At 42.3% G+C, this 19,807-nt stretch overlaps 1 protein-coding gene across 3 annotated transcripts in view; it reads right to left on the reverse strand.

Moving 5' to 3' along the window:
- ADAMTS17 (ADAM metallopeptidase with thrombospondin type 1 motif 17) overlaps positions 1-19,807 on the reverse strand; it is a 185,062-nt gene that overhangs the window by 42,990 nt on the left and 122,265 nt on the right. For 2 of the 3 annotated variants that reach the window (XR_014519045.1, XM_083475000.1), the window contains exons 15-17: positions 17,865-17,985; positions 14,578-14,652; positions 8,079-8,159 (exon numbers count right to left, since the gene is read on the reverse strand). Coding sequence is in view for 2 of the 3 variants with exons in the window: in XM_083475000.1 (XP_083331126.1) it covers positions 8,079-8,159; positions 14,578-14,652; positions 17,865-17,985 (277 nt within the window). In the remaining variant the exon portion in view is untranslated. The remainder of the gene's footprint in view (positions 1-8,078; positions 8,160-14,577; positions 14,653-17,864; positions 17,986-19,807) is intronic. The other variant, XM_083475001.1, reaches the window with a different exon arrangement.

The following is a 19,807-nucleotide window of genomic DNA, read 5'->3' on the forward strand; positions in this document are numbered from 1 at the left end:
AAGAGGCAAAATATGGGTGGAGAAATGGATGCGAGTTTTACCTTTTGTACAATAGGCAACATTCCAGTCATGCAAAAGTTAGAGGTTTCTAAGCACACACCTCTCCACCCAGGCAAGTAAAACTGCATTCCAGTTGGCCCAAAACATTTGAGTAGGGTCACTGACAGGTGTGTCCTAGGGAGGTCAGGACTAGGGAGAATCCAAAGAGCCATACAGAGAGGACTAGGGGGCTGCCTTTGTCTCTGGGCTTGAGGTTCCCCTGCTTTATTTGAAAGGCTGTCCAGTCTAAGTCTTGTTTAAAGGTTTTAAAAATCCTAAGGAGTAATGAGTACACAGGCTTTGAAGTTGCCCATCTACAGCTAGCAGCACCTGGACAGCCGACTGAGCTGGCACACAGGTCACCTGGCTCATAGTCTTTCCCCTATATAGCAAGATGTATTATACTGGTATTTAAATTATATTACTTATTTCTACATGTGCATCTATTAGAACGTCTTTCCTATTTTTCAGGGAGCAGAGATTTCTTCTTCAGCTCAGATGACAATGCTTGCTTCAGATAAAGCCAAGGACTTGCAAAAGTTGGCAACATCACTACAGAATATGCAAATCCCTAATATGTCTATTCCACCCTGGGCTCCTTTGGGAGGAATATAAATTGAATAAAGTGAATATTATGCAGAGGGAAATATATTCATCTTCATGCCACCAAACATGTATTATGCTAAGCTCTCCTCCAGATCACCGGTAGCAACGCAAATGGTGAAAAATGTAATCAAGGACGTATCATTTGTAGACTGAAAGCAACAAATATCAATCATATTCGCTGGATTGATTTTCATTCTGAACATGGGACAAATAAGTGAACACTGGCAATTTCTGTTCCCATTTCAGTTTACCCTAACCCTATTGCATAACCTTAATCATGTTGCCTGGACAGACCTGAAAAAACTTTATAATCATTATTGATATGGCACCTTTTAAATTAAGCTTCTCATTACTTTAACTGCAGCTCCTGATTTTAATTAAACCACTCAAAGCTTATATAGCCCGAAAGCCAACAACTATATTTATCCATGTCTGGCTCTTTGAAACATCTCTTTTCCTCCTGGATATGAATTGACCCCATTGGTCTGTCTTCCAAGCTTGTGTCAAAGTCCAGTCTTTTGCTCAATTCAGACTCCTTCCAATTCACTTCCCTGCTTTATGGATACAAATTATAAGGCATTTCCTGTTCAAGGTAGTTTGCAACGGCAACTAAGCCAGGCGGCGTGGGATGGACGTAGGAGGAAAGAAACTGCTCCCAGCAAATGGAACATCAATTCAACGTGAAGCTGGGTTCATTTCCAATGCGCCCTACCCAGTCCACAGTGGAAACAAGACCTCCTTGGCCTAAGCTTTGAGAGTGTAATTAGCTCCAGCCCTCACTCCAAGCTTAAACACAGCTATGTTTGCACAAACCTGAGGCCTTATTAAAGTTACAGTGGCAGGAAATTGTAGTACTTTGATTTCCTAATTATTCTGCTTACCCTGTTGGATTCTTGCCCATGTTCTGCTGCAAGGCTTTGATAACAAAGCAGTCGATCTCTGAGCTCAGAGGCAGCAGTACACTTTAGAATGAACAGGGAGGTCAGTCAGCAGGCCCTGCCCATGTAACAGAGGCAAAATGCCCACAGGATTTAACTGACATGCAGTTTCTCCCCAGTCTTGTATGTAAGCATGGTAGCCATAGGTGATCAAAAATTCCATGCATTTGAGCAGGTGGGCTATGTCCTGCCATCCACCCCATGTTCTGCATGGAAACCAAGGAGGATGGTAGAGAAAGGAAATCTTAGAAATACGAATGAGCAAATCTATCAGTTATCAGCTTTCGTTCCGTTCTCCACATTTCCACACCATTTTATTTTCCTGTGCAAAGCCTTCAGTGTTTTAAGATGAATTCTCCTAAGATACACATTCTTCTGTGCAATTTTGCCAAATACACATTTTTGTAAACCAGTTTTCCTCCATTTTCACTAACATATCCATTTTCCTGTACACTTCACCTAGAATAATAAGCAGTTTTGTACACATTACTTGGCAGAAGAACTGTACAGTGAACGCTCAGGTTGCGAACGTGATCCGTGTGGGAGGCACGTTCACAACCTGCAGTGCCACATCTGTGCATGCGCGGGTTGCGCTTTGGCGCATGCGCAAAGTGCAATTTAGTGCTTCTGCGCATGCGCGAGTGCCGAAACCTGGAAGTAACCCGTTCAGGTACTTCTGGGTTTGGCGTGGTGCGCAACCCAAAAACACGCAACCTGAAGCATCTGTAACCCAAGGTATGACTGTACTGCAAAATGTAAAGTGGTGCAAATTTTGAAGGATGGCTCTGTTCCACTTCACATACAGTGGTAACTCTGGTTATGAACTTAATTCATTCCAGAGGTCCGTTCTTAACCTGAAACTGTTCTTAAACCTGAGGTACCACTTTAGCTAATGGGGCCTCCCATTGCCCCCGGTGAACGATTTATGTTCTCATCCTGAGGTAAAATTCTTACCTGAGGTACTACTTCCGGGTTAGCGGAGTCTGTAACCCAAAGTGTTTGTAACCCGAGGTGTTTGTAACCCGAGGTACCACTGTATTGTTTCAGAAAGTACAAATTAAATGTGCACTGAACTGAATTTCTTCCCCACCCCAACACAAAAATACAGAGAGCTTTGCTTGAGGGAGCTCTCCATTCCTCCTCTGTTCTCTGCCAGCCCCCAGCAGACCAGTAATACTTTTTGCAGGCTAGTAACTTTTGTAGCATTTCCTCTCTCTTCCCATGCCCCATCTCCATCCTGACCCTGGACTGAAACATAGCGGCCCATCTTTGCTACTACCACTGTGGTATCCACATGTAAGCTATCATCTAATTGGGGGGAAAGATGGAGGGATTCAGAAAAAGGCTTTGTGGCTGCCAGGCAAACTGCAAGCAGCAATTCCCAGTCATTTCCACTTGGTCCAGCTGGGGTTTTATTGGAGAAGGATAAAAGATTTATTTGAATATGGGCAGCAGGGCAACTTTATCAGCATGGTTCCAAAGCCTGTTTTTTTGGACATATCAGTGAGCAAATAGCAAAAGAAGAAAAGGGTGTGTTTTAAGAAAGTTTGTTGCTGTTGCTTTAAAAAACACGTTATGATAGCAATGTTATCAACATAGGACAAAGAGACATCCCTTCAACACACACACACACACACACACACACACACAGAGAGAGAGAGAGAGAGAGAGAGAGAGAGAGATTTTGGCAGGCACATCTAATACACAGACCCATTGAATATGATTATAGCAACAGCAAGCAAAACCACTGTATGATTTTTCACACTCAGGATAAAGTCAGATGGAATAATTTCAGCGCAGTGGGGTTGTTCTGAAAGTACCTTTGCTGTATTCAGTCTGAAAAAAAGACAAAACTAGAGCCCTAAAAGGAAAAAAAAAGGAAAAAAGATCTGCACATCAGAAGCATAAACAGGATCTGTGTTGTGCTGATTAACTGGCCCATCATGATGCCAAACTCCCTCCCCCCAAATTTTTGCCATCCCATTCTTGGAGCACTTTTGACCTTTACTTTTAAAACAACAACAACTGTACACTTCATATTATAAAGACATTTACTCCTTATACATCACACCTATTTCAATTAATTTCCAACAGATAATTTTTACACCTCCTTCCTCTTGTCAGATTTTGCTAATGAAATTACCACAAAAGTGGCAAAATTTTGTGTATCTGCATGCATTACTAGGAGCTAGATGGTTAAAATTCCTTACTAACTATGGTAAAGGTAAAGGTAAAGGGACCCCTGACCGTTAGGTCCAGTCGCGAACGACTCTAGGGTTGCGGCGCTCAACTCGCTTTACTGGCCAAGGGAGCTGGTGTACAGCTTCTGGGTCATGTGGCCAGCATGACTAAGCCGCTAACCAGAGCAGTGCACGGAAACGCCATTTACCTTCCCGCCGGAGCGGTACTTATTTATCTACTTGTACTTTTCAGTGTGCTTTCAAACTGCTAGGTTGACAGGAGCTGGGACCGAGCAACGGGAGATCACCCTGTTGCAGGGATTGAAACTGCTGACCTTCTGATCAGCAAGCCCAAGAGGCTTAGTGGTTTAGACCACAGCACCACCCATGCTACTAGGAACTAGATGGTTAAAACTCCTTACTAACAATGGTAGTGCTCAGTAATCCATCCTAAGCATGACGGTGAACATATGACAATGCACACATATCTTAGTTGGTTTTTTTGCTATGTGTTTAATTTGTAATAATCCCCTGTTTAGGGAAGTTTTAATGTAGTTTTAATCTTTTTTTGGAAGCCACCCAGAGTGGCTGGGGAAACCCAGCCAGATGGGAGGGGTATGTATGTGTGTATGTATGTATGTATAAATAAATAAATAAATATTATCTTTTGGCCTGTAAATTGCAAATTGCATTTGTTTGGCTGCAATTTAGTGGCTGTTCTGTGATTGTAATAATAATAAATAATTGAACTATCTATCTATCTATCTATCTATCTATCTATCTATCTATCTGACAACAAATTATTGTAGAGATAAATGAATATTGAAGCACTCAGCCTTTTTTTTTAAAGGACCAGCCACAGAAAAAGGACTGCCACCTAGGCCAGCTTGCCCTGCAGATGCAATTTGAGCTACATTATGTCTGTCTTCACCCTAAGTGACATCTGACAAAGCTCAACTGGCAGTAAGCATCCAAATTAATCCAACCAAGACAAATAAAAATGCTGGCTTCCAAAAGCAGGACTTGCAATGCCCCAGAACACTGGCAGTCATTGTTCTCCAAAGCTTTGCTATGTCAAAGTCTTCCGTGTAGGCGTAATTTTAGTCCACAAAACTGGCTGCCGGGTAAGCAGAAATGAAAGCAGTAGCAGGCAAGAGATCAAAGAATGGCACACTGTAATCTTGGATGCTACTCAGCCTCCTGGAGGAGACAAACCTGAAAAAAATGCCGTATTTGTTGTAGAATGCAGCTTCCTGAGCATCCCAGCTCCCATCTTAAAAATGACAAGTCTAAAGCTCTTATAGGTGTGAAATAGGGCTGGGTGGGTGCAGGTAATGCCTAGACTAGAGAAATCACAAAAGCTAGAGAGATGGTTGACCATGTCTATTGATCTGAGGCTTCTTGCATAGACAAAAAGAACAGCAAATGTGTTGACCTGCGTAATCCAAGGTTGCAGAATCGAAATTTTCTTTGGTATTCCATTTTGTCACCATCTCCCCAAAAACATAGCATATCTCTGTCACCTCAGGGTTTACTCACATTTGCAACTGCCCCAAGTGACAGCACAGAAAGGGCTTTGATCAGCCATGGGACATAGAGGAGATCACACACAAGTTAAGACAAGCATTTTGATGTGCAGCCTGTATCATAGCCATTTATTTATTAGGAACATTTTGCTCCTTTAGAAAGCTCAGAAGGGCAGATGTGGTGCTTCCACCTATGTATTGATGAACCCCACACTTGCTTAGCTTCACCATTGTTTGAGGATTACAAGCTCCTAGAGTCTAGACCAACCCCCTTGTAGGGATTGTAGGTGACAGTGCAACTGAACCGAAAGAACACCCCCTGCCCTGTTTATTATCATAAATTTATGTAATATATTTGAATGCCCCCTTTTCAAGAAAAATCTTCCAAAAGCCAGCCGTGCATCAAACATGCAAGAAAACACAGTTTAAGGCAATAACATACCCTCTCTCTCCCACATACACCCCAATACAATATTTCAAAGCATTACTAAAATTGAAGGAGACCAATTCTAAACCAGCATATTAAAAATATCAAAATCAGGCAGAGCAGAAGTCAGGAAGTTCTGTAGCTCACATCTAATCAGTTGCTAAAGGCAGTGGTAAGAAGGCCAAGTTTTACTTAAGGCCCGTTTGAAACCCGTAAGGGATGCGGCTTGTTTGCTGCCACATGGAATTGCATTCCACAGTTATGCGCCCTTTCCCATTGCTCTGTCAAATTTGTAAGGTTCTTGGTGTCATCTTATTCTTACTCTGTAAAATTGTTGTGTACATGGATGTCAATAACCACACCCTATCATGGTGAATTCAGGTGGTGAGTTGCAGACAGAAATGAAGCCAAAACAAGGAGGGAGGAACCAAAATATTTAGGGAGACCTCAACAGTTGTAGAACACAAAAAAGTGTTGCTGGTCTCTCTCTCCCCCCCCTTATCCCCCCCAACCAAACCCCAGAGTCCAAGAGTGTCTGTTGGAGAAGTAAAATAGAAAACTTTTCTGTGGAGTGAATGGGGGAGTGGAAGGCTTGAGTTGCTTCAGTATCAGATGTGGCTCAATAGCCACAGAATGTGGAGTGGTAGTTGAAAAAGAATCACATGACTGCCTTGTATCGTTAACAACAGCACTGAGCAGGGAGTGAGGAAAGGCCAGGGTGGCTACTTATACATTGAAGAAAGGAAGTAAGAAATGCATTGCCACAAAGGTGGGCACATATTTAAACATGCTTATGTACAGATGCAAATTTAAAAATAACTACTATATTTGAAATACAAAGACTATAGCAGCGAGGACTAGGGCCAGGCAGCTTGTGTGCCTACTCAGTTTGCTATCCAGGGTCAACTCTGAAACTCCTGCTCTCCTTTATTTTATCTGTAAACTAGGAGGGATAACCCTTTAAACAGAGAATTCCCCCAAACACACAAATACTCTCTGACAGTGCTTCAAAGAGAGAACACCTTGGCACCTCAGAAAACACTACAGCATCCTGATATAGGTCCCAGCTTTCAGTAACAGTGGTACTGGTAATGATAATGTTTAGACAATTACAGTTGTAGCTATCACTGTATCTCTGCCTTGAGGCACTTGCCCCTAAAATCAGCTCACATTTATCAGTCCTAAAAGGAGCCCTTGGAACATTTGGGGATCAAAGAGCAATGGCACATGTCAGCTAGTTACAGAAGTCAACATTACCGTATTTTCCCCTCTATAAGACGCACCAGACCATAAGACGCACCTAGTTTTTGGAGGAGGAAAACAAGAAAATAAATATTCTGAATCCCAGAAGCCAAAACAGCAAGAGGGATCGCTGTGCAGCGAAAGCAGCGATCCCTCTTGCTGTTCTGGCTTCTGAGATAGCTGCACAGCCTGCATTCGCTCCATAAGACGCACCCACATTTCCCCTTACTTTTTAGGAGGGGAAAAGTGAGTCTTATAGAGCAAAAAATACAGTACTTCATCTCTTACTTTGAGTTGTATCCCAAGTTAGTTGAATTTGGAGCAGACCCATATCAATTAATATGGGATAGTTTCTGCCTCACACTGGGCCCATGAAAGGGTTAAGTTGAAGCAGCTTCAACGAGTCCCCTGGTTAGGATCTCATTCTCCTCCAGGGACTCGGAAGCACTTGTAGTCTTTGTTCTCTCCCAGGTTAGTACACTTCTTTCTTTTGGAAGAATGAAGATATAAGAGCAGGGACCATCTCTGGCTTCCAGGTCCCCAAACTCCAAGTGGTAAATCTTCCCAACAGGAAGATTCACACAATCTGCTTTCTTTCATTAACATGAGGATTGCATGTTTTGCTTCTGAGATTGTAACTAATTATTTTCTCTTGAAAAACTATTTCGGAACCTCCTTTTTAAATCTTTCAGTTCACTGGATGGAAACATGTTTAAAGCCTCATTTCTGTGACTTCTGATGTTTTGTGTGTAAAGTCTTTTACTTCTTTAAAAAGCGTGGTTCATTTTAGCCTAAGCTTTTTTCCCTAGCAGACACATCTGAAAAGGTGGATGGGTGGGAGTGGATACAATTCTTGCCCAGGTTTAAAAACTGCTTGGGGCAACCAGCCATTGTGAATCCCTGCAAAAGGGAGACAAAGGGATCAGATGATTTCCCAATATCTCACCAAATCTCTCTCAATAATTAATGAAGTCAATGAACTTAGATCTATTAATTTTGATGGGTCTACTCTGAGTATTTCTTGGCTGGAGACAATTTGCTGTATTTCAGGATAGCAAAGTACAAACATAAACAAAAGGGTAAGATCAAGCCACCAGTTCGTTCTTTCTTTCTCTTTTACCCAGAAAACTGTGGGCAGGTTTATCCTCCATCACACGGATCCGTCGAGCCCCAGCTGGGATCACTGCTGCTTCAATGTAACCTGAGGCAAATGAAAAGGACACATTGATCATAGTATCTCAGAAAACAAATAAATAAGAAAATAGACACTGGGTACTTGTGATTTAACATATGAACTCCATAATTTATTTTTAAAAAGCCAATTCCAATTCACATTTTGAAATGTTATGATGTGGCATTCAAGTTTCATTGTCATGCAATATGACCTGAAGAGGAGGATGAAAATATCTCTGGGTGCATCTTAAATGTGCTTCCACATCTGAGATTATGAGGAATAAAAGTCTAGTTTACTGATATACTTTGTGCATGTTGACATTATCAGAGACATGTCAGGTTGCTCCAGGAGCTGCAGATATAGGCTTATGATCCTAAATCAACAAACCTTGTTGACACAAGAAGCCCCCTGCTATTTCAGCTACACCTCCTTGACCAGATAATCCATTAGCTATTTTTGTTTGCAGGAAACTGCTTCATATATCTCTGCCTACAAGTAGGGTGGCAGGTTACCCACCTCTCAGCCTAACCTACTGCAAATTTGTTGTGAAGATAAAATGGGGGGAGAAGAAGCATGTGTGCCACCTGAGCTCATTGGAGGATGGGTGGGATAAAATTTTAATTAAACAAAAAATAAGGAAGCAACGTCTGTTTAAAAGAAATAGCAATTGTGCTGAAGGTCTTCAAATGATCAGGTTTGGGAGCTGAGCTCCTGCTCGTGTATATTGTACTCTTGCTCCATGCCTGGCATAAAGGAAGAGCTGGTGATTTAATAGTTTAACCTGTATGAATGACCTCTGGAAAAACAACAACCCTCAGGTATGCTTTTGCAAAGGTCCAAGAGCATTTGTTACTGATCATGGGCTTAAACAGCAGCATCTGCATCAATCAAGTAATTGTTGGGTCAGCCCACTAGATGATATATTGCAAACCCTTCTTTTTCCAAACCTGTGGGGATCTCATGTTCATCTGGTCTTTGCTAGAGGCAACAAGCAGGAAAGTGATATGACCCAAGGGCAACTATTTCAATGTGCATTCTTAGTTTCTCCTTTTGTTCCTGTCTCACTCTCCTAACCCCAATTTGCATTTCCATGTCACCGGATCTCCCCACCTTGACTGCACATTACCTTTTTCATTTTCTTCTCCCCTCGTCAGGTTACCAAGAGAAGCAGCCTGACCCCACCCCTGAGGGAAAACTGAAAACACAGTGGTAGCAGGGATCTGTATAAAGACACCAGTGAAGGCCAGCTGGATGGATGCAGCAGTTTAGTGACCACAAAGCATGTTGCAATAATAATTGTCTTGCCATGTAGGGATGGACAAATGGGTCAATTTTCATTTCTTACCATTTCCCATTTTTTCCATTCTACACTACACTTCCATTATCAGTTTGCAAATTTTAAGCCCTCATGAAAATTCACCAGCATTTTATTACACCTTTTCCCTGATACACATTTTAACATGCAGTTTTGCCTAATGCAGTATATACATTTTTGAAATCAATTTTTCCTCCTGTGATGCACTTTCGTGTTTCCCCCACTAACATATGCATTTTTATCCTAATATATACATTAGTTAGGCAACTGCATTGCAAAATTCAGATAAAAGAAAAATTCAGAGAAGTTTCTGTGTGCATTTTGTTTTGCAAAGTGCAAATTAGGCAAGTTCACATTAAAATTGAAGTTCACATTAAAATGTGAACTGAATAGGATTTCTTCCCCGTCCCCTACTTGCATGTAGTGGTGGGTTTTTGTTTAAATATGCTTTTACCACAATAATGTAGCCCATAATGGTCAAACCAAACAGACATTTGACATATAGTATGGTGTTGGTTTTTGGCGGGTTTTTTAGTGTGCGCCGTCCAGTTCAAGACTTAAAATGATACTGCAGTCACCACACTCTCTAATGGCAAAAATCTTTTGCCAAAACTCATGCACGGACAAGCACACCCTACCAACAATGACTACCAGACATGAACACATAGGAGATGAGTGATTAATAACATGACACCATTACAAGAACATGACACACATGACAATCACACCCTCTCACCACCTTGGAACATGCCCCAAATCTACAATGTGTTTTCTTAAAGTTTTCTTATTGTTTTGTTTTTTAAAGAAAATTAATTCAAGTTATGTTTTGCCTGGCCCTGGCTCTCCAGGGCTTCCAAGCCAGATCCTTCTAAAATTGTGGCATCAAATGACTCAACCTGCTGGACAAATCCAACCAATTTCAACATTCAGAGGAAAGCAGGGAATCTACCACAGCAGAATAATTTCTCAAATGCAGGCCACTCCCCACATTACAAGAGAAAACCTCTTTATTTTTGGCCACTTTAAAAATGGAATTTAGGCAGGAAAGCCAAGCCATTTATTCATAAGCTTGATAAATGACCCAATTAATTTTATTTAAATGTAATTCCAATTCTGGTATTGGTTGCACTATTACTACAAATCATGATTGCTTTGCCTTTACTGGATCTTCTGTTTCAAAGTATGTTTGTCCACATGTAATATGTGGGAAAGCAACCCTTCAATGGAGTTTTTATTATCTCTGGCAAAATATCTGCACAACTACAAGCTTCTGGCCACAGTAGACATGATGTTCAATGCAGCATTGGCATCCACACTGGTCAAAGAAAGAAAAGCTGGTAGTAGGCACACACCTCCATTCTCCCATTTGGGGGAGGGCAATAGCAGATTTGGGGAGGGGTGTAATTTCATTGGGACCACAGAGGGAGGAAATGGGTAAGAATTCCTTCCTTCCAAGCGGGGGCCTCAACAACAACAAAAAACCCCACAGGTGCATTTTTATAAATTTCAATTGATGTGCTTGCTAATAATGCATTTAGCTGCTATTGTGTCTTCTTTGGTCCATAAGGCTCATTTCTTAGAGAAGCTCAAGTGCAATCAATATAGACTATCCAGAAGGCACCAGACACCGCAGTGCAGTTGTGTCGTTTCACAATTGCCTTGGACCATTGCTGGCTGAACTCCCATAGAACTGTGTTTCCATGGACTATGCAAGAATTATGGCATATAGATTTAGTGGCTAAAGAGCATGACACCTGTGGTTTGCTCCAGTTTCAGCCATAAACTCATTTGCTGACCTGGGGCAAGTTTCAATGCTCCAGCCTCCCATGGACAATATGATAACAACAATGCATAGTATAGTATGCAGAGCTCTCAAACGTTAGCTCTTTAAAGCTATTGCCCAATTTCAGATCTAGCATACATCTGAACATATAAAATGTGGATGTAGCAATTGGATGATTGACAACACCTGCAGGTGCAAACAGCTAGAGAATTGGCATAGGCTGGTGCTCTCTGTTGGGTTTATTAAAGTGCAATATGTGAAGCAGCTGGCCACCAATAGAGGTACAATTCTCCTGAATCTAATTTCTTGAAGGGCTCATGGTAAAACTCTTGGGCATGTTCCTTTGGACAAAAAAAATATATATATAAAAAATGGAGATTTTAGCAACAACAGATTACAGAAATCTAATCCGGTTGCAAATTCAATAAATCTACTACGGATACATGCAAACTCATTTCCACTATTGCTCTCTTGAGCTTTGGAATTCATTCATATGTTGCTTCGCAAGGGATTAATAAATTAATGGAAATAAGCTTGCCAACATTTGAAAAAACCCTGCATCCCTTAATACCTTTTCCATTATATGCAAGCCACATTTCCTTCAGCACTTAGTACCTGCAGTTTCTCCACCAGAAAGGTCAACAAGTCTCATTGACTTTGAGCAACTTAAGTCCCATTGCCAGAATTATGACATCCCATATTTTCAACAGTATCCAGCCTATTCTTCTAGGCTCTGATGATTCAGGTTTGACAGTATCAACTATATGTAGTTGTGGGATGGTACCATTGTCTACATGTCCTGTCCATCCATCCATTAACGTGAGAGCACTTTTGTTCTAAGGACAATGCTTTGAAGGAGCACCTCATTATTTGATAATTCATAGCACTGTACACAAGCATGCTCCACCTCGGGAATAGCGCTCTGTCTTTTTGGCATGCAATGATCTTTCTGGATAGCCTGCATTACATCAATGCTTCAGGAATGCAAAGCTGCGATTGAAGAGAATCCTGCATATAAATTATATGGTAGAAGTCAAATTAGAGGAGACACCTGAGCAGAGATAGAGGAAGGGAGGGATAAAGGGAGAACCAAGACTTTCGTCACCATGAAGATTAATATGTGAAGGGTAGCCTGTTGTAGCTTCACCGAGAAGGCTAGAAATAAGTACCGGAGAGAGGGTGGGGGAGGAAGCAAGGTTGTTGAAGTATTTCTATTACTAGGCAAAGCTGTTTTCCTCAGCCAGCCAAAACCAGATGTTGGTGTGATTTTCAGTGAGGAAGCTGGTATGGATCTTTCTGGAAAGTGATCTCTTCAGTGAAACAGATATTATATAGTGGCTGTAAGTGCTGCAAAACTTGCGAATAACTTTCCTTTCTACCTCATGTTACAAGTTGCGTGGGTCAAAAGAAAAACCCATTTCTAAATAAGCCTTATTGCACCAATGTAGGATGTAAAAGTTCTGGCGCAACATTAAGAGAAACTTCCAGTAGAGCAGAGCCACCCACAGCGGCTTTGCGCATGTGGGACTGCCTGTAGTCCTACCCTGTGTGCGTCCATGGGGGGGACGGAACAGGGATAAGCAATATAAGCTTAGAAGGTTGCTGAATGGAGCATTTAGACAGGCGCATGCTGCATTTGTGCTGTGGGAACTGCTCTGGCTTTCAATCAGCCACCTTGTTCAAGGTCTTGCTAATATATAAATTCTGGACAATTCAGGACAAGGTTACCTGAAAGACTACCTGCTCCTCTGTAGGCCTGTAAGATCACTTAGATCTGGGGAAATTACAGTATATCAAAGGGTGGTGACCTGGAAACAGGCATTTTCTGCTTTTGCCTGTACTGCGGAATGCCCTTCCCCTCTGCCAAATGTGATACAGCAACCATCAGAGGCGTCAAGACATCTTGTGAAGACTTGTCTTTTTGCCTTGGCTTTCCTCGACCCATAAGATCGGGCCTTGTTTTAAGATGAATCCCCTGAATCTTTGTTTTGTTTGCTTTTATACTTTTTATTGGTTTCGTGTTGTATTTTTGTTTTAATGAACAGTGTTATATATTGCATATCGTGCTTAGAGATTTAAAAAAACATTAAGTGGATTTAGAAAAGCTTTTAAATAAAACAAATAAGGAGCATGCGAGTATAAGCTGATGTGGTCCTGACAACTAGCAGTCCAACATCTGGAAGGCAACAGGTTCCCATAATGCTTATTGTCCCCTTTTCCATTCAATATTCCAGCTCACTCCCACACATTTTTAGACCCCAAATGGAGATATAGAAGATTGGTTGCGTGTCCTTGAGCAAAGTGCACCCCCTCCGTTGCTGCTCCCTGCTAGGCATTGTGTAAGCTTCTCACCTGTGTGGCAGATGCATAGAATAAGAGATGGTGCACTCAAACTTTAGTGAGGACTATAAACTCACTGGGCTGCTCAGGTGAAAGGCATAAACTCAGTGGTGTAGTTGTCAGGGGTCAAGGCAGGCGGAGGATCAAAGATACGCTGCTATTTCTCCAGCAGTGTCCCTGTCTCAAGCCAATCAGCATGAAAGGGGAGCTCTTTACCCACTGTACGTTCCAAAGCTAAGCATTTAGGAACACTGAAAACATACGGTGTGGAAGTTCTGTTATGTACAATGGAACATCACAGAAGACAAAGAGCAGTATGTGCTCAGAAAATAGTAGATCTAGCTAAAAGGGAACCCAAGGAGATCAGCATTGATTATTACAATTCATCCCTCATTATTTTTATTGTTTAGGGAAGCTTTTAATGTTTGACGGCCTACTGTATTTTAATATTTTGTTGGAAGCCACCCGGAGTGGCTGGGGAAACCCAGCCAGATGGGCGGGATATAAATTATTATTATTATTATTATTACATTATTGTATAATCTTAGAAGGGGCATGGATGTGAGAGTGTGTGGCTGTGACTATCACAAAAGAAACCCGCACCTTTGACAATGCCACTTCACTACTGCATAATCTAGCAATTTACCCTATTTGTTCTATAAGCCTTTACAGCTGAAACACAGCCAACTCTAAAAGTTAAGAGTTACATCAGAAAGACCAAGGCAAGAAGCAAGGATAATGAATTTCCCAAGATGTGATTTTTCACATAGGACAGCCAAAAGATCCTTATAAAGAAGGGATTTGTGTATTTTGGTTGCAATCTTGGCAAGTCATGCTGAATGTAGATGCAAAAGGCTTTCACATTTATCAACAGCTCTTCCTTCCTTCCTTCCTTTAGAAAAATACCATTTCCATGTTTAGATCCAACCAGAGGAGAGAGAGAGAGAGACCCAACACCAAACAGCATCTACCCCAGAAGCACCACACAGAGCAACCAGGCTTCTTACACGAGAAACACTTGGGGACTCCCTTTGCCTTTGCCATCACACACGTGGAAACCTTCTTACATTGACTATTGGATACTGAGAAAAAGAAAGGAATTGGCATGGGTTTAGTTACAACACTCACTCTGTTTTCATGAGTCAGCAGTCACAAAATATGAGGTCATTCAGTGGAGCCCAGGGTGCAGATATTACACAGTTTCATTCCAAATAGCTTTTTGCTATATCCAACAAAGTGCATGCAAGTGTAACTCTAAGCAGAGGTGTGTCACCAGCATTCAGCAGAATTGTGCAATATAAGTAAAATTTATAACCTGCTGCATTTTTAAAAATGAATTATTTTCTTATAAAATTTAAATATCTGACCAAGTTCAATTATAACTTTTACATTTATATATTTTAAATATGCAACACATTTTATTATAACAACACATTTTATTATAACATAAAATAAAAGAGCAGCAATTAACATTGCGTGCCCAGCCACAGTCCCCCCTCCCAGCGCGCCTAACTGCTGAGTAAAATAAATGGACACAACAACTGTCTGGGATTTAAATGGCCACAACTTTATTGATTTCAGCTGTAGGAAGCTTTGGCATAGGCATTGGGCGTGTATCCCTCTCAGCCCCCCCTGCTGGGGGAACTGAGGCATGACAGGGTCTATTTGGGGGTGGATCCACTGCAAGGGATGTGGGTGGCGCTGTGGGTTAAACCACAGAGCCTAGAACTTGCCGATCAGAAGGTCAGCGGTTCGAATCCCCGCGACGGGGTGAGCTGCCGTTGCTCGGTCCCTGCTCCTGCCAACCTAGCAGTTTGAAAGCACGTCAAAGTGCAAGTAGATAAATAGGTACCACTCCAGCGGGAAGGTAAATGGCGTTTCCGTGCGCTGCTCTGGTTCGCCAGAAGCTGCTTAGTCATGCTGGCCACATGACCCGGAAGCTGTACGCCGGCTCCCTCGGCCAATAAAGCGAGATGAGCGCCGCAACCCCAGAGTCGGTCACGACTGGACCTAATGGTCAGAGGTCCCTTTACCTTTACCACTGCAAAACGCAGGTTTACGTGGATGGCCCCCTATCGCCAAGGGAAGCTCTATGGCCCGCTAGCCCTACGCAGTTGGCTCTTTGGACAGACACTTCCCTCCAGACCCCTCTAACGGGGTACCCTGTTAACACCACCGCAGGGAATAGGAGTGGGTGAATCACCACTTCACCACACCCCGATTAGATGAAAAACTACAGGATTCTGCCCAAGGCCTAAACCCCAAAGCTGTGACTAATGCTATGGGGAAGGCGAAACCTGCAGAGCAAGGAAAATTCCTTCCTGGCTCCGAAAACAGCAACCATCACAAGACTACAGCAAAGCCTGCCTAGCTGAAAAGAAATGGTTAGAGCAGCAATCAACTATTAATGAAGGGAAGGGTGGGTGACGCTCCCAGCTGACTGGATGCTGTGCTGAGTGGTTGGCTAGGCTAAGTAGATGGCCATGACCCCCCCCCCCCGCCACCAATGGATTGGCTCATTTGAAGGAGGGGTTTAGCGAGAACCTGTGAGCCTCCACGGCGTCCAGAGTGGACGGGGAAACATTCTAAAATAGTGCTGCATGTCTGGGTGAAAGAGGAGGCGCTGCGTCAGGCTGCAACTGCTACTCACCAGCAAGACGGTAAGTGGTCATTAAGAGCAGGAAAATATTAAACGGTTCTAGCTGCCACCACGTTTAACCACAGCACCAGAGGGGATGCCAAAGGCCCCCCATCACTGCCACCATTCATTGTCCTCATGGATTATGGCATTAATTTTTTCAAGGGGGAAAAAGGAAGCATGATGCTGCTATCCTTCAAGAATATAGATACTAACTGAACTGGTGAAATGGTTCACACACACACACACCCCTGCCCTCCTCCACCACTTGGTTATTTCCAATGTAGCTTCATGCAGTGTTTTAACCAGTTCTACTTGTAGAACTTCTATTTGAACTGATATTCAATTGCATTTTAAATTTTTGCTTGTCGTGCATTGCCCTGAACTATTTTTGAAGGAAAGGTGATTCATAAATAGCCTAAATAAATAATAAATAATAAATAATTAAATTTCTGTTATGCCTTTTCAGAGTCTGTCCTTGGCCCACCTTGGAGATATTAGTAGTCATGACAGATGCGGCCAAGTTAGGATTATGCCAAACACTGCAACTCTTAACGGTTAACCCCAGCCGAGCTTTGTTGCAATGAATGGGAAATGCACAAGAGAATGGATCTCATTTTTATAAATTGTTTTATTATTTTAAAGAATTGTACCCTTACTTTATTCCCCCTCTCAAAGGGGATCCAAAGCAGTTAATAAAACAGAAAATATCATCCAGTATTCAAAAACATGTTTCACATACACTGTTCCTAACAACAGCAATAATAAAACCAAAATATTAACATAATAAATCAACAACCCATAGTAATTTCTGGGAATTCTTTGAAACCCCTAGCCAAGATTGTTCCTTGTGCACCAACCAATTAAAACGATTGAGTCAATGAAAGTGGGGGGGTAGAGCATTGCCAAAAAAGAGCACATAGATTTGCATAAAACATGTACATGCTGTTTTAGTTATTACAATTGACATAGAAATACAATACATCTCACCATCGTGGAAAAGACTGACCAAGTGATTTTTATGCCTGGCCTGCTAACTGTTGCTGGGCAATTTCAAGGCCTCTGCTTTCTTACGGTTCTTTACCTTGAACCAGACAGAAGGCACCTTGAAGTGAAGGACTGTCCTCTGGAACTCCTTTAGATGGAGGAATGGTGTCTGTAAAGTAAGATACATGGCCACCCAAGGGCTGAAAATCAGAACACCACATGTTCATAGTACAGTGGCAAGGCAGGCACACACATTTATTCTAAATGGTAGTTCACAGCATGCCTTGTCTGCCACTTGTCTTCACTCTTGATCTGCATGAGCTTTGGACTATGCATCTGTTCATTGTGAAAAAAGATGGAAGCACACAGGGAACAATAATGACCAGTAGATTCAAAGCTATCCTTCTGAAATCTGACAGCGCAAGGCAATAGCCTTGGGATGTAAAGACCTTTGGGGCAGAGTGTCTTGAAACCGCAAAGTCTGAATCAAAATTGAGTGACTTCAGTCAATACCTGTATCAAGCTGAGTATCACATTGCTATTAACAAGTTGAATTTCTTAACTTTGCACTCAGAATGCAGCACATGCCTTAACTTCTGCAGGCACAGACTTTTTTTGCATTTCATTTCTCCCATGCCAAGCTACTGAGACTGCCCAGTATCTACTCACCCATCCCTTTAGTATGGTTGAAGTCTCCTTTCACCACTTTGCAGGTTTTGCCATCTCCATTGCAGATGCCACAACGATCTTCTTTGGCAGCTGATCCGATGATCCCATCACAGCCGATTTTCTAATGATAACAAGAGGTTCTTCATTATTTTGATGGAAAGTATTTGCAAAGGGGTCTGTTTTGATTGAGCACAGGACTGCGAAGGGAAAAATGGACATTAGAAAAGGTGTTGTTGGGTAGGGCTAAAGTTGCTGTTAGAAAGGGAAACTGCAAAACGGATCTATAAAAAATCAATGAGAATTTTGCCAACATTCTGCCCTCCTTTGGCCTGATTCACTTCAGCATTTGTCAACCCTAGGTGGAGGTTGTGATTGGTTGCAGCTGCGTATGGGGAGGCGTTCTGGAGAGTTAGTTTTGTGCTTTCACCTAATATCTTACGGTGTATATGAGTGTTTTCCTCCCTTGTGAACCTGTGGGTTCTGCTTAAGTGCCTGCCACTCAGTATGGAGAGACCGGATGACTCCTCCCCTCTGAAGAGGACACAAGAATCTGAAGACCCTGCCTGTCTCTAGAAGGGGGAGTCATCCCTATCAGGAATGTCATTCCCCCAATCTGTAAACTGAAATTCACGGTAAGAAAAAAAAATTCCCCCTCTAATAATAATAATAAATTTTTATTTATATAACGCCCTCCCCAGCCGAAGCCGGGCTCAGGGCGGCTAACAATAATAAAATAATATGAATGCTTGTATGTTATTTTCACTATGATATGCACTTAAAAAGGTAAAGGTACCCCTACCCGTACGGGCCAGTCTTGACAGACTCTAGGGTTGTGCACCCATCTCACTCTAGAGGCCGGGAGCCAGCGCTGTCCGCAGACACTTCCGGGTCACGTGGCCAGCGTGACGAAGCTGCTCCGGCGAACCGGCACCAGAGCAGCACACGGAACGCCGTTTACCTTCCCGCTAGAAAGCGGTACCTATTTATCTACTTGCACTTAATTGTGCTTTCGAACTGCTAGGTGGGCAGGAGCTGGGACCAAACGACGGGAGCTCACCCCGCTGCGGGGATTCGAACCGCCGACCATGCGATCGGCAAGTCCTAGGTGCTGAGGTTTTACCCACAGCGCCACCCGCGTCCCTCCCATGATATGCATTTACACACACAATTTACCCTAGTACAGTACTGTATATGCATTTATGTACACATGGAGAACTGCATTGCATATTTTGTAGAATTTCAAAAAATGACTGTGTTCTGCTTGTTTTGGAAAGTATAAATTAGGCAGCTTTACCTTTAAATGCAAACTGCATCAAATTTCTCCTCCGACCTTAGACTCCAGTGCAGGTGTAATGGAACTACTCCTGCCCCCTCCCCCACCTGGCACGGGTGGAAGGGCTGTGGATGCGGCAGTGGCTACTATACTCCATTAAACCCTGCCACTGCTGGTCAGGGATTTGGACTGCATCCTAAGTGTCTTTTGGCTCCCACATACATCAGGGCCATTTAGCTGTTGTCTTGGGAGCACTGCCTTACGATATTGGGTGACTGCCTTTTGCAAAACATCTGTGATGGCTGTTACAGAAATTTAGATGTTGTTAAATCCCTTCTTTTCAGAAACTTTTAAACTCCATTGGGAAAGGGCTTACATTTTGCAAGTAAAAAAGAAAAGAAAAAAGAATACTGTACAAGGGGCAAGATTCCAAAACTTGGGGTGAGGGGAAGCTAGAGGTGCTCTTAATAAACATTGCTAACCCGATTCTCAAATCATTCTTGTTTTTGGATGTTTTCCAACACTCACATAGAACTTTAGAGTATTTAAAGATGCTATGATTGAATTCAGCAACCAGCTGGGATGTTACAAAGAGAGAATTATTGTATAAAGTAGAGAATAATGATCAGTGGTGGAAACAGTTGAATCAAGAAGAAAATGCTCATGCCTA

The sequence above is a fragment of the Podarcis liolepis genome (assembly GCF_965112155.1).
Source record: "Podarcis liolepis genome assembly, chromosome: 14".
NCBI classification, from domain to species: Eukaryota; Metazoa; Chordata; class Lepidosauria; order Squamata; family Lacertidae; genus Podarcis; species Podarcis liolepis.